The sequence below is a fragment of the Somniosus microcephalus genome, chromosome 34 (genome assembly GCF_052327205.1).
Source record: "Somniosus microcephalus isolate GS21.2 chromosome 34, FLI_Smic_1.0, whole genome shotgun sequence".
In the NCBI taxonomy this organism is placed as follows: Eukaryota; Metazoa; Chordata; class Chondrichthyes; order Squaliformes; family Somniosidae; genus Somniosus; species Somniosus microcephalus.
In genome coordinates, this window is record NC_141020.1 from 11,734,867 (window position 1) to 11,749,493 (window position 14,627).

At 52.9% G+C, this 14,627-nt stretch overlaps 1 protein-coding gene across 2 annotated transcripts in view; it reads right to left on the reverse strand.

Moving 5' to 3' along the window:
* Positions 1 to 3,375: 3,375 nt before the first annotated feature.
* LOC147096768 (RNA-binding protein Nova-1-like) overlaps positions 3,376 to 14,627 on the reverse strand; it is a 162,430-nt gene continuing 151,178 nt past the window's right edge. For both annotated transcript variants that reach the window (XM_085973384.1, XM_085973385.1), the window contains exon 4: positions 3,376 to 4,549. In XM_085973384.1, coding sequence (XP_085829510.1) covers positions 3,542 to 4,549 — 1,008 coding nt within the window. In that variant the 3' untranslated portion in view covers positions 3,376 to 3,541. The remainder of the gene's footprint in view (positions 4,550 to 14,627) is intronic.

Sequence of the window (14,627 nt, forward strand, 5' to 3'; positions counted from 1 at the left end):
TCTCTCTCGGTTAGCCTGTGGACACCTTGTCTCCATGACTATCTCTCTCGGTTAGCCCGTGGACACCTAGTCTCCATGACCATCTCTCTCGGTTAGCCTGTGGACACCTTGTCTCCATGACTATCTCTCTCGGTTAGCCCGTGGACACCTAGTCTCCATGACCATCTCTCTCGGTTAGCCTGTGGACCTAGTCTCCATGACCATCTCTCTCGGTTAGCCCGTGGACCTAGTCTCCATGACCATCTCTCTCGGTTAGCCTGTGGGCACCTAGTCTCCATGACCATCTCTCTCGGTTAGCCTGTGGACCTAGTCTCCATGACCATCTCTCTCGGTTAGCCCATGGACCCCAGTCTCCAAGACCATCTCTCTCGGTTAGCCTGTGGACACCTAGTCTCCATGACCATCTCTCTCGGTTAGCCTGTGGGCACCTAGTCTCCATGACTATCTCCCTCGGTTAGCCCGTGGACACCTAGTCTCCATGACTATCTCTCTCGGTTAGCCTGTGGACCTAGTCTCCATGACTATCTCCCTCGGTTAGCCCGTGGACACCTAGTCTTCAGCAGTATCTCCAATTCCTCCTCACTGTAGGTGGGTCTGGTCAATGTGGCAGGTCCTAGTCTGGATCCTAACTGTAGACTCTTGCCTTCTATTACACATCTGGCCAAATGGAGTGACTCCTGCCTGTCGAGTGAGGATCAGATGGTATCCGTGTGGTGCATGTTTAAAGAACGTCTCCACACTCCATATAGTGCCGGGGGGGGGGGGGGGGGCGGAGGGGGGAGTAGGAGGCCCCTCGCTCAATGAGATGGTGAGTTCAGCCAAATCAACTGTGAGGCGTTTCCTTTGGACAGGCAATAGGTGGGCGTCCCGCTAATTGAAATACAAAGATGAGTGAAACTGTCCACACAGCGTGCGACCTGGGTGAGGAGGGAGAGTGCGTTATAAATTCAGAGTCTTATACTGAGGGTGGGGGTGTAACCGAGTGTGAATTTATTCCTGGTCAGTGGAGTCTGTTTGGTGCTGGAAGTATTTTTTGTAGACATGCTTCTGGCAAGTCCAAGGATATGGATGTGGACAGAATGGGTTCAAGAGACAGATTGTCCAAACTTCTGGAGAAAGAAGGGACTGAGGGGTACGAGAGAAAGGTGGGTAGGCTGTGATTTATTGACGGGCCTAGTGAGCTTTACATGTGCCTAAGAATGTTTACTTTTCCTCCGCGGAGGGCACGGTCTCCCTGTCTTCTTGTGTTTTGCACCCATCGTTCTTGCGATGGATCTCTACTCCTAACGCCACCCCACCCCAATGGTCGGACAGTCTGCGCTGCACGAGCAAACCAGTCCAAAGATTCAGCCTTGGTGTAGAGATGAACTGAGAGTCAAACTGAGCTAGAGGCTGCATAGAACCAGCTCACCGCCCCCCGGTCACTATTTTTTGTTGGGCAAGGTTATCCAGGGTTACGGAACAGAAGGGAGTGGAGATAAGGTTCAGCCATGGATGGCGCAACAGGCTCGAGGGGCAGAATGGTCTCCTCCTGTCCCTGGGTTCCAGGCTCGAGGGGCAGAATGGTCTCCTCCTGTCCCTGGGTTCATCCCTCCTACCACTAGATGTCTCTAGAGCACACCCCAGAACAGGGACATCTTAGCGGTGAAATCCCATGAATTACATATAACGTACAGTACAGAAACAGGCCATTCGGACCAACTGCACCGTGCTGGTGTTTATGCTCCATGCGAGCCTCCTCCCACCCCTCTTCATCTCACCCCATCAGCATATCCTTCTATTCTTTTCTCCCTCAAGTGTCTATCTAGCCTCCACTACGCTATTTGCCTCAACCACTCCCTGTGCCAGCAAGTTCCACATTCTCACCACTCTCTGGGTGAAACATAGAAACATAGAGGATAGGAGCAGGAGTATGCCATTCGGCCCCTCGAGCCCGCTCCGCCATTCAATGAGATCATGGCTGATCATCCAAATTCAGTACCCGGTCCCTGCCTTCTCCCCATATCCCTTAATCCCTTTAGCCTTAAGAAATATATCTAACTCCTTCTTGAATATATTTAATGAATTGGCCTCCACTGCCTTCTGTGGTAGAGAATTCCACAGGTTCACCACTCTCTGGGTGAAGAAGTTTCTCCTGAATTCCCTATTGGGTTTATCAGTGACTATCTGATATTGGTGGCCTCTAGTTTGCAGGGTTAAGGGGGAAAAGCGGGGGTGTGGGACAAAGCTAGGCAGCTCCTTCCAAGAGCCGGCACAGCCACGACGGGCCGAATGGCCTCATTCGGTGCTGTAGGATTCTACGATTCTAGTTTAGGGCACAAGTGGAAAGACTATTTTCTACGTCTACCCTATCAAACTCTTTTCATAATCCTAAAGACCCCCCATCAGGTCAACCCCTCTCAGCCTTCTCTCTTCTAGAGAAAAGAGCCCCAGCCTGTTCAGTCCCTCCTGATAGTTATAACCTCTCAGTCCCGTGCAAATCTAATCTGCGGTAAGCGCGGCAACGCCAGGCAGGATAAGAGAGCCCCCCACCCACCCCGAAACTCTCCCGGGAAGGTTCGTTCCAGAAAGCAGCACCGAATTCCCGAAGCAATAAGCAGGGCCGGGAAGCAAGGAACGGGAAGCCAAGGTGGCGGTTTACCGGGCGGGCGCTTAAAGCTTGGAAGACGGAAAGCCGCCCTCGTGGTTTCAACGTTGCCGTCAGTCGGGGGAGGAGGTTTGCCAAACCCCTCCCGCCGGGGGATTTAAGATTAATCTCCTGGACCTTGCGGCGAGCAAAATCACCGGGGAGAAAAATAATCCGGGTGGGGGGAGTGGGGGGGGAGGTTGTGCGTCTTTTCTTTTTCCATTTTGTCGATCACTTCCTTTATTACTTATAAAAATATTGGAGATAGGGGGGTGGGGTAAGGGTGTTTGACTGACAGTCTCGAGTTATCCAATAGGGTAACGAAGAGTCTGCCTGTCCAATGGGTGGGGGGGGAGGAGGCGGGACGCGACCGGGACGGACAGGTCAGGCGACCAATGGCGGGCATCCAATGGTGGGCGTGTGTTTGGGGGGGGGGGGAGACGGGGGCTTAAGGGGCGGTTAAGTCACGTGGCTAAAATCTCCAGCATTCCGTCCAATCGGAGCGGTCAGCCCGAGAGAGGAGGGAGGGGGGACGATTTTCGAAGGGCCTAGTTGGGATGGGAGGGTTAAAGAGGAGGGAAGGGACGGACTCGATGGCTCACCGGTCTGTCTGAGGAGGATGTTTTAGTTAAGTCCAGAACACGACAAACACTCACCACGAAAAGGATTGAGGGGAAGAGAGAGAAACAAAGAGAGAGAAAAAGGGGGGAAGGGGGAAAAAAAACCAAAAAACAACAGAAGACGTGGTCTCCATGGAAACACATGGTAAACATTATTTACATATACACAGATCTCTGACGTTGTCATATAATATATTAATACAAGACGTTTTAATTAGAATCAAGTACTATATAAGCCCCTTTCAGTTTTTTAAAAAAAAACGGAAACCTGTCTTTCTGGTTTTTTTGCGGCTCTTTACCCAACTTTCTGCAGGTTTGCCGCGCGGACGCCCTGCTCATAGGTGATTCGCTGGCTGATTAAATACTGCGCCGCCTGAGTGGCGGCCGCTGTCCCCGTGATCGTCACCTTGCGGTTCCTCGTGCCCGGAATAAACTCCCCCTTTTTGGAGATCTGAATCCGGGCGCCAGTTAACTCCTGGTACTCGACCAACGTCTTCCCGCCTTTTCCCAAAATGGCGCCCACCAGGTTCTCCGGCACCGCGATCTCCACCACGTCCTTGGCACCCTCGCCCAGCTTCTCCGCGGCCAGGATGGAGCCGGCCGCCAGCGGCGAGGCGGCGCCGAAGTAGCCGTTGGTGGCAGCGGTGGCGGCGGCCAGCGAGCCCAGCGAGAAGGTCCCCACCGCGTTCCCGGGGGCGTTGGCGCCGGCCGAGGCTTCGTTGGCGTAGGAGGCCAAGAGGTTGGCGGCAGCGGCGGCGGCGGGGTTGGCGCTGGCCGCCACCGCGGCCAGGACCCCGGTGGCAGTGGCCGGGTTGAGGCCCAGGCCCAGGGAGTTGGTGTTGTATCCGTAGCTGGCCAAGGTGTTGAGCGCCGAGCTGATGGCCAGGAGGTCGTTGCCGGTGAAGCCGGACAGCCCGGTGGTGAAGCCGGCCACCCCGGCCAGGTTGGCGTGCCCCAGCAGCCCTGCCGCCGAGGCGGCAGCCGGCAGCACCTCCGTCGAGTTGGCGTACGGGGAGCCGGTGGGGTTGGAGTTGGCGACGGGGCCGGAGATGTTGGCATAGCTGATGTTGAGGCAGCTACCGCTCTGGGGATCCTCCTGGATCTTCTGGACGATCAGCTCCACCGCCTTGCGGTTCTGCTCGGCCTCGCCGCTCACCGTCACCACGCGCTCCTGCAGGTTAATGCCTTCCGGCTTCTGGGACAGCTGAACCCAGGCCCCGGACTGCTCCATCACCGCCTTCACGGTGGCCCCTCCTTTCCCGATGATCAGTCCCGCTGTGCTGTTTGGGACGATCAGCTTGGCCTGGAAGACAAAAATAAAAACGGCGAGATGTCGGTTAGAATTGCCTGGCGGAACCGCTTCCCACGGAGAAGCGAGCACAGAGCGCACCGAGGCAGCGACAAGCTGGTGGTTCCATGGGTCAAGGCACCATCCCCACACCGTGCGGGGCCTCATTTCAACCCAACCCGCGAGCGGGAAACCCACGGGATTAGGATCGACCTCAACGGAGCAAAAACCGGACAGCGCGTGAAGCCAGCATTGCACCCAATGTCGGCATTCTCCCAATGGGCGGTTCAGGTTAAAATTGTCCCGCTCATCCCACAATGAGTCAGACTCTCTCGTCTCGGAGTCAGGAGGCTGTGGGGTCAAGTCCCACTCCAGACACTTGAGCACATAAACCCAAGCTGACACTCCAGTGCAGTACTGAGGGAGTGCCGCACTGTCGGAGGTGCCGTCTTTCGGATGAGACGTTAAACCGAGGCCCCGTCTGCTCTCTCAGGTGGACGTAAAAGATCCCAGGGTCACTATTTCGAAGAAGAGCAGGGGAGTTCTCCCCGATGTCCTGGGGCCAATATTTATCCCTCAATCAACATCACTAAAAAAAAAACAGATTATCTGGTCATTTATCACATTGCTGTTTGTGGGAGCTTGCTGTGCACAAATTGGCTGCCGCGTTTCCCACATTACAACAGTGACTACACTTCAAAAAGTACTTCATTGGCTGTAAAGCGCTTTGGGACGTCCAGTGGTCATGAAAGACGCTATAGAAATGCAAGTCTTTCTTTCTCTTTTGGTCTGGCGCGGAGCCACGAGGTCCCAGTTGGCTTCGAATTAGCTGCTCGCGGTCAGGGTCGGAGTTGGGGGGCTAATGGCGCCTTTATAAGCTGCGCGGCCACACCGCGCTCTGCGGCTCCCACGCAGCCGGCTCACCAGCTTTTAAACGGGAAAAACCCCGCTCCTGCGCGTAGCCCCTTAAAGGGGCCCCGCACCCACAAAATAAAATTTAAAGGGGAAACACTGGTTGGGGCGCCACACGGCAGGTTCCGGCCAAGGCGGCCAAAAATCCAGCCATGGATCCCCCAGATACTTCAGTGCTTGCGCTCCAAGACTATCCGCCTCTCCTCCCCACCTCACATAGAAACATAGAAGATAGGAGCAGGAGTAGGCCATTCGGCCCCTCGAAACTGCTCCGCCATTCAATGCAATCATGGCTGATCATCCAAATTCAGTACCCTGTCCCTGCTTTCTCCCCATATCCCTTGATCCCTTTAGCCTTAAGAAATATATCCAACTCCTTCTTGAATATATTTAATGAATTGGCCTCCACTGACTTCTGTGGTAGAGAATTCCACAGGTTCACCACTCTCTGGGTGAAGAAATTCCTCCTCATCTCTGTCCTAAATGGCTTACCCCTTATCCTTAGACTGTGACCCCTGGTTCTGGACTCCCCGACCATCTGGAACATCCTTCCTGCATCTAGTCTTTCCAGTCCTGTCAGAATTTTATAAGTTTCAATGAAATTCCCTCTCATTCTTCTAAACTCCAGTGAGTACAAGGCCAATCGACACAATCTCTCCTCATACGTCATTCCTGCCATCCCAGGTATCAGTCTGGTGAATCTTCGCTGCACTCTCTCCATGGCAAGAACATCCTTCCTCAGATAAGGTGACCAATATGTACACAATACTCAAGGTGTGGTCTCACCAAGGCCCTGTACAACTGCAGCAAGACATCCTTGTTCCTGTACTCAAACCCTCTCGCTACGAAGGCCAACATTTGCCTTCTTAACCGCCTGCTGTACCTGCATGCTTATCTTCATATTTTTAGTGTCACGAGGTGTTTTGTTATTTTTCTTTAGAAGAACAGTTCATCGAGCTGACAGCAGAGATTCCCAGATTGCCATCCTGGGATTGGGGGGGGGGGGGGGGGGGGGGTGTTGAGTGCAGCGCTGCAACGGGCATGGTGTTTGAGACAATCCACATCCAGATTGCAGTGGGCTTGGGCCCACAGCCCATCCTCCCCCTCAAATGCGGCAGCAACTGGGAATTCTCACTCTCAGGACAGCTGGTGTAGGTCAGGGGACATTGGAGCAGGGAGCACTCCCGAGACTGAGCCACATGGGGCAGTGTAGAGGGAGCTTTACTCTGTATCTAACCCGTGCTGTACCTGCCCTGGGAGTGTTTGATGGGACAGTGTAGAGGGAGCTTTACTCTGTATCTAACTGGTGCTGTACCTGCCCTGGGAGTGTTTGATGGGACAGTGTAGAGGGAGCTTTACTCTGTATCTAACCCGTGCTGTACCTGCCCTGGGTGTGTTTGATGGGACAGTGTAGAGGGAGCTTTACTCTGTATCTAACCCGTGCTGTACCTGCCCTGGGAGTGTTTGATGGGACAGTGTAGAGGGAGCTTTACTCTGTATCTAACCCCGTGCTGTACCTGCCCTGGGAGTGTTTGATGGGGGACAGTGTAGATGGAGCTTTACTCTGTATCTAACCCGTGCTGTACCTGCCCTGGGAGTGTTTGATGGGACAGTGTAGAGGGAGCTTTACTCTGTATCTAACCCGTGCTGTACCTGCCCTGCGAGTGTTTGATGGGACAGTGTAGAGGGAGCTTTACTCTGTATCTAACCCGTGCTGTACCTGCCCTGGGAGAGTTTGATGGGACAGTGTAGAGGGAGCTTTACTCTGTATCTAACCCCGTGCTGTACCTGCCCTGGGAGTGTTTGATGGGGACAGTGTAGATGGAGCTTTACTCTGTATCTAACCCGTGCTGTACCTGCCCTGGGAGTGTTTGATGGGACAGTGTAGAGGGAGCTTTACTCTGTATCTAACCCGTGCTGTACCTGCCCTGGGAGTGTTTGATGGGACAGTGTAGAGGGAGCTTTACCCTGTATCTAACCCATGCTGTACCTGCTCTGGGAGTGTTTGATGGGACAGTGTAGAGGGAGCTTTACTCTGTATCTAACCCGTGCTGTAACCTGCCCTGGGAGTGTTTGATGAGACAGTGTAGCGGGAGCTTTACTCTGTATCTAACCTGTGCTGTACCTGCCCTGGGAGTGTTTGATGGGACAGTGTAGAGGGAGCTTTACTCTGTATCTAACCCGTGCTGTACCTGCCCTGGGAGTGTTTGATGGGACAGTGTAGAGGGAGCTTTACTCTGTATCTAACCCGTGCTGTACCTGCCCTGGGAGTGTTTGATGGGACAGTGCAGAGGGAGCTTTACTCTGTATCTAACCCGTGCTGTACCTGCCCTGGGAGTGTTTGATGGGACAGTGTAGAGGGAGCTTTACTCTGTATCTAACCCGTGCTGTACCCGAGTGGTTGGTGCTGACACTGAGTGCCTGTGATGAGGAAGTGTTCCATTCCCCTGCACTAACATCCCTCCGCTTGATGTGTGTGAAATTCACTAGACGGTCATTCCAGGCCCAAAAGCCTTGTAACTTTCCAAGTTCCTGGTGGTTGAGATTCACAGAACATACAAGGGGAAGATTGGCCAAGTGACATCACAAACCTGTTTAAAAAGAACGTGTTTGTAATACCGAGCACAGGGATGATACCAGAAATGCGAGGGTATACATATCAGGAAAGGATGAACAGGCTGGGACTCTGTTCTCTTGAAAAGAGAAGGCTGAGGGGTGACCTAATAGAGGTCTTTAAAATTATGAAAGGTTTTGATAGAGTGGATACAGAGAGAATGTTTCCACTTGTGGGGAAGAGCATAACTAGAGGCCATCGATATAAGATAGTCACCAAGAAATCCAATCGGGAATTCAGAAGAAACTTCTTTACCCAGAGAGTGGGGAGAATGTGGAACTCGCTACCACAGGGAGTGGTTGAGGCGAATAGTATCGATGCATTTAAGGGGGGGCTGGACAAGCATCTGAGGGAGAAAGGAATAGAGGGTTAGGATGATAGAGTTAGATGAGGAAAGACGGGAGGAGGCTCGAGTGGAGCATAAACGCCGGCATGGACTGGTTGGGCCGAATGGCCTGTTTCTGTGCCGTATATCCGGTGTAACCGGGGGTCCCCGTGGTTAGTATCTGGAGCCTGTGGACTCGCTCTGCAGTTACCAACAGCTGCCACTGGAGGGAGCACCAACATTTGGATGTAATGGCAGATGGAGCTTCAGAAATCCCGGGATTATTAATTACACCGGGAACGCCACTGGCAGCAGTAGAGATATAAAAAGAACTTGCATTTCTGTAGCGCCTTTCACGACCTCAGGACGTCCCAAAGCGCTTTACAGCCAATGAAGTACTTTTTTTTGAAGTGTGGTCACTGTTGTAATGTGGGAAACGCGGCAGCCAAACTGCACACAGCAAGATCCCACAAACAGCAATGTGATAATGACCAAATCATCAATAGTGATGTTGGTTGAGGGATAAATATCGGCACCAGGACACCGGGGAGAACTCCCCCCTGCTCTTCTTCGAAATAGTGGCCGTGGGATCTTTTACATCCACCCGAGAGGGCAGACGGGGCCTCGGTTTCACGTCTCATCCGAAAGACAGCACCTCCGACAGTGCAGCACTCCCTCAGCACTGGCACTGGGAGTGTCGGCCTGGATTTGTGCTCGAGTCTCTGGAGTGGGACTCGAACCCACAACCTTCTGACTCAGAGGCGAGGGTGCTGCCCACTGAACCACGGGCTGACAAGGCTGACCCCATGACACAGGGCGACATTCCACTCCTCAATGCGTTCTTCATCTTCCCTTTCCCTCTCCTGCTTTCCCTCTCTGTCTCTCTCTCTCTCTTCACATGCCCTGCAGCATTCTCTTGCTGTTGATGGCAGAGCAGATGGTAGCGTTCATTGTGGACATGAAAGCCTCGCGGTTTTAATTGAGGACTTTCATAATTGCTGTGAATGTTGGGATAGCCGTGCTTCCATAGCAACCTATTACTCTCCAGCAAGGGCAGGACTGGGAAGGAACCAGCAAGGCCCACCCAAGAGAAAAGACTGCGCAGGACCCCTACCGAATGCAGGAGAATTGATGGGAAGGTTCACCTGCTGATGGGACAAGGTGTGGTGGAAGGCCTAGGGATTGGCAATAAACTAAAATCGGAACAGATATCAGTAGAATCATACAATGGTTACTGCACGGAAGGAGGCCATTAAGAACATAAGAAACAGGAGCAGGAATAGGCCATTGGGCCCTCGAGCCTGCTCCACCATTCAATAAGATCATGGCTGATCTTGGGCTCAAAGCCACTTCCCCGCCCGCTCCCCATAACCCTTCACTCCCTTACCTTGCAAAAACCTGTCTATCTCCACCTTAAATGTATTTAATGACCCAGCCTCCACGGCTCTCTGGGGCAGAGAATTCCACAGATTTACGACCCTCTGAGAGAAGAAATTCCTCCTCATCTCAGTTCTAAAAGGGTGACCCTTTATTCTGAAACTCTGCCCCCGAGTTGTAGATTTCCCCACAAGGGGAAACATCCTCTCTGCATCTACCTTGTAGTCCCGATGAGCCCATGCTGGCTGTCTGCAAGAGCACTTCAGCTAGTCCCACTCCCCCGCCCGTCCTTTCCCCGCAGCACTGCAAAGTTTTTTCCTTCAGGTGCTTATCCAAGTCCCTTTTGAAAGCCGTGATCGAGTCTGCCTCTCCTCTCAGGCAGTGCAATGCAGATCCTCACCACTCGCTGTGTAAAAAAGTTTTTCCTCATGTTGCCTTTGGTTCTTCTGCCAATCACCTTTAGCTCCTGGCACCATGTACAGCAGGCACCTCAAAGCACTGGAGAGGTACCACCAACGCTGCTTCCGCAAGATCCTGCAAATCCATTGGCAGGATAGGCGCACCAACGTCAGTGTTCTCGCTCAGGCCAACATCCTCAGCATCGAAGCTTTGACCACGCTCGATCAGCTCCGATGGACGGGTCACATCGTCCACATGCCCGACACGAGACTCCCAAAACAAGCGCTCTACTCGGAGCTCCGACACGGCAAGAGAGCCCCAGGTGGGCAGAGGAAACGCTTCAAGGACACCCTCAAAGCCTCCTTGAAAAAGTGTAACATCCCCACCGACACCTGGGAATCCCTGGCCCAAGACCACACAAAGTGGAGGAGAAGCATCCGGGAAGGCACCGAACACCTCGAGTCTCTTCGCCGGGAGCAAGCGGGAAGCCAAGCGCAGACAGCGCAAGGAGCGCACGTCAACCCAAGCACCCCACACCCACCCGCCCCTTCAACCACCGTCTGCCCCACCTGTGACAGAGACTGTAGGTCCCACATTGGACTCATCAGTCGCCTGAGAACTCATTTTTAATGTGGAAGCAAGTCATCCTCGGTTCCGAGGGGCTGCCTAAGAAGAAGAAGAATCACCTTTAATCTGTGTTCTCTGGTTCTCGACCCTTCCGCAAATGGGAACAGTTTCTCTCGACCTACTCTGTCTAGAGCCTTCATGATTTTGAAACTCAGAAGTACAGGAAGCGACCTTTTGTTTGCATGCTGACTCTGCAAGTCCAGCAATCCCTCGGATTTGTGAAATAGAAATAGTTTCTCTTTCTTGATGTCAAGGTCAGTGAAACTTTGCGATCAGTGCTGTCGGACTGGGTACCAGAAAGACTAACAAACGGTTAAAACTAATGTGTGTCTGGAAGCTCACCAGGGATTGTCAGATCGAGCTATTCAAAGACACTGAACTGCTCCGGAAATAGCACAGCACTGGTAGTCGCAAGAGGGCCGAGGGCCATTTACTGCCCGCCCGCCCGCTTCACCAGGCACTCCTCGTAAACAAGCTTCGTCCCCCGTTCACAACCTGACCGGCCGTGGGAAGCTCCCCTCTCTCTTCTCGCCCGCCCGCCAATAAGAGGGCAATGCCAAGGGGGCAGAGCCGCGGCAGGAGGACGGGGCACACCGCAGCTCCGCGCCACGCGAGCAACACTGGGCGCACTTCCCGGTACGTAGGAATGGGAGGAGGCCATTCAGCCCCTCGAGCCTGTTCCGCCATTCAGTGAGATCATGGCTGATCTGTACCTTAGCTCTATCTACCTGCCTTGGTTCCGTAAGCCTTAATACCCAGTTTTGACATTTTTTATTGACCCCCCCCACCTCACCTAGTCGCAACAGCTTTTTGAGGGGAGAGTTCCAGATTTCCGCTACCCTTTGTGTGAAGAAGTGCCCCCTGACATCACCCCAGCTCTGATTTTAAGGTTATGACACACGGTGGCTGCACGGAGCCTCCCGATGTCCTTCGGGCAACTCTTCGCTCAGGGGATCGTGCCCCTTGACCAAACGCTAGTAACGTTACGTTACACGTTAGGGACCCCTCCCGAAAAGCTAACCGGCCTTTTCTCCTTCCGAAGGGGCCAGCTGTGTATCGGTTTTCACGTATGTGGCTCGGTGGGCAGCACTCTCGCCCGAGAGTCAGGAGCTCGTGGGTTCAAGCCCCACTCCAGAGACTTAGCCTAGATTTTGTGCTCGTCACTCCCACTGCAGTACTAAGGGAGTGCTGCACTGTCAGAGGTGCTGTCTTTCAGATTAAACCGAGGGCCCGTCTGCTCTCTCAGGTGGACATAAACATAGAAACATAGAAACTAGGAGCAGGAGTAGGCCATTCGGCCCTTCGAGCCTGCTCCGCCATTCAACGAGATCATGGCTGATCATCCAAACCCTAGCACCCGGTCCCTACACCGACAGCCATCCCCGTAACCCCACGTATTTAATCCCCCCTAACACTAAGGGCCAATTTTTATCATGGCCAATCAACCTAACCCGCACATCTTTGGACTGTGGGAGGAAACCGGAGCACCCGGAGGAAACCCACACAAACACGGGGAGAATGTGCAAACTCCACACAGACAGTCACCCGAGGCCGGATTTGAACCCGGGTCCCTGGCGCTGTGAGGCAACAGTGCTAACCACTATGCCACCGTGCTGCCCATAAAAGATCCCACGGCCACTATTCGAAGAAGAGCAGGGGGAGTTATCCCCGGTATCGTGGGGCCAATATTTATCCCTCAACTAACATCGCTAAAAACAGATTATCTGGTCATCATCACTTTGCTGTTTGTGGGAGCTTGCTGTGCGCAAATTGGCTGCCGCGTTTCCTACATTACAACAGTGACTACACTTCAGAAAGTACTTCATTGGCTGTAAAGCGCTTTGGGACGTCCTAAAAGGCGCCATAGAAATGCAACCTTTCTTTCTTTCTACTGCCTCTGGACGTGCTGTCTTGAGATGGGTTGGTGTTCGATGGCTGCCAGCTTGCCAATTGGCCCCCAGCACCTCGTCCATGTGGCTATTTAACTACTGAGGGCATCACAGTCAGATCACCATTCCCCCCCCCCCCCAAAGGGGTCACTGGATAAGGATCGCTCCCTGATTTTTGCACTCCCTAACCTAAGGACGTCGAGACCGCTTGTCACGCTGCTTGGCTGAGATCATTTAACACTCAACAGGTTGGGGGGGAGGGACCTCGGGTCGGTCTTGGTCTGTGTGGCTCAGCGACTCTTTGGACATGCTCCCCTAAGCCATCAAAGGACCAGCATTGAGTAGTTTCGATGAGTCACGAATTCGCCATCCCCACTGTAGGTCCACCTCACGGTGAGCACGCCACAGTGTCACTCTGACCCTGCTGTCTCAACAACAACAACTTGCCTTTATATAGAAACATAGAAGATAGGAGCAGGAGTAGGCCATTCGGCCCCTCGAGCCTGCTCCGCCATTTAATGAGATCATGGCTGATCATTCAAATTCAGTACCCTGTCCCTGCTTTCTCACCATATCCCTTGATCCCTTTAGCCTTAAGAAATATATCTAACTCCTTCTTGAATATATTTAATGAATTGGCCTCAACTGCCCTGTGTGGAAGAGAATTCCACTAATCGACCCAATCTCTCTTCATACGTCATTCCTCACATCCCAGGTATCAGTCTGGTGAATCTTCGCTGCACTCCCTCCATGGCAAGAACATCCTTCCTCAGATAAGGCGACCAAAACTGCACACAATACTCAAGGTGTGGTCTCACCAAGGCCCTGTACAACTGCAGCAAGACATCCTTGTTCCTGTACTCGAACCCTCTCACTACGAAGGCCAACATACCATTTGCCTTCTTAACCGCCTGCTGCACCTGCATGCTTACCTTCAGCGACTGGTGCACAAGGACACCCGGGTCTCGTTGCACTTCCCCTTTTCCCAATCTATTGCCGTTCAGATAATAATCCGCCTTCCTGTTTTTGCCACCGAAGTGGATATAGCGCCTTCAACATAGTAAAACGTCCCAGGGCGCTTCACGGGAGCGATTATCAAACAAAATTTGACACCCAGCCACATAAGGAGATATTTGGACAGGTGACCTGGTCAAAGAGGTAGGTTTTAAGGAGGGTTTTAATGGAGGAGAGAGAGGTGGCGAGGTTTAGGCAGGGAATTCCAGAGCTTAGGGCCCAGGCAGCTGAAGGCACGGCCGACGAAGGTGAAGAAAAATTGGTGATGTGCAAGAGGCCAGAATTGGAGGAACGCAGAGATCTCGGCGGGGGGAGGGGGGACGCTGTGGGGCTGGAAGAAGTTACAGAGATAGGGAGAGGGGAGGGGGGGTGAGACCGTGGAGGGATCCGAACACGAGAATGCGAATTTTAAGATGGAGGTGTTGCCAGACCGGCTGCCAATGTAGGTCAGCGAGCACAGAGGGGGTGCTGGGAGAACGGGACTTGGGCTACAGGCAGCAGATTCTGTCTCTCTTTTTTTTTGTCTAATCGCCTTGGAAGGAACTGGAACATTTCACGAAAGCATCGGTTCCCATGAGTCATGGTTGCCGTGGAGACTAAGCTGCCGTTTTCACACAGAAACAGAATGGGGTTTGGAGCTTTCTGTTTCGCTCAATAGCACAATGTTGCTGCAAGGGGGGGGGAGCAGGTCAACACTTTACAAAAGGCTTAGAGAATTAGTAGATCAAGCTTATTGTGCAGCTCTTAGCGTCCCTCCTGAGCCTGAGCTTATAGAGGGACATACATTATATCAAGAGGCATTTTCAAGCTCTTAAGCAGCCATCTTCGGATTCCCTTCTTCCCAATCTCGCTTTCTCCTTCCCCCCCTATTTTCTTTGTCTGCTCATTCTTCATCTGGGAACCCGGCCATTGCCCAGCTCTCGCGAGCCTCCATCT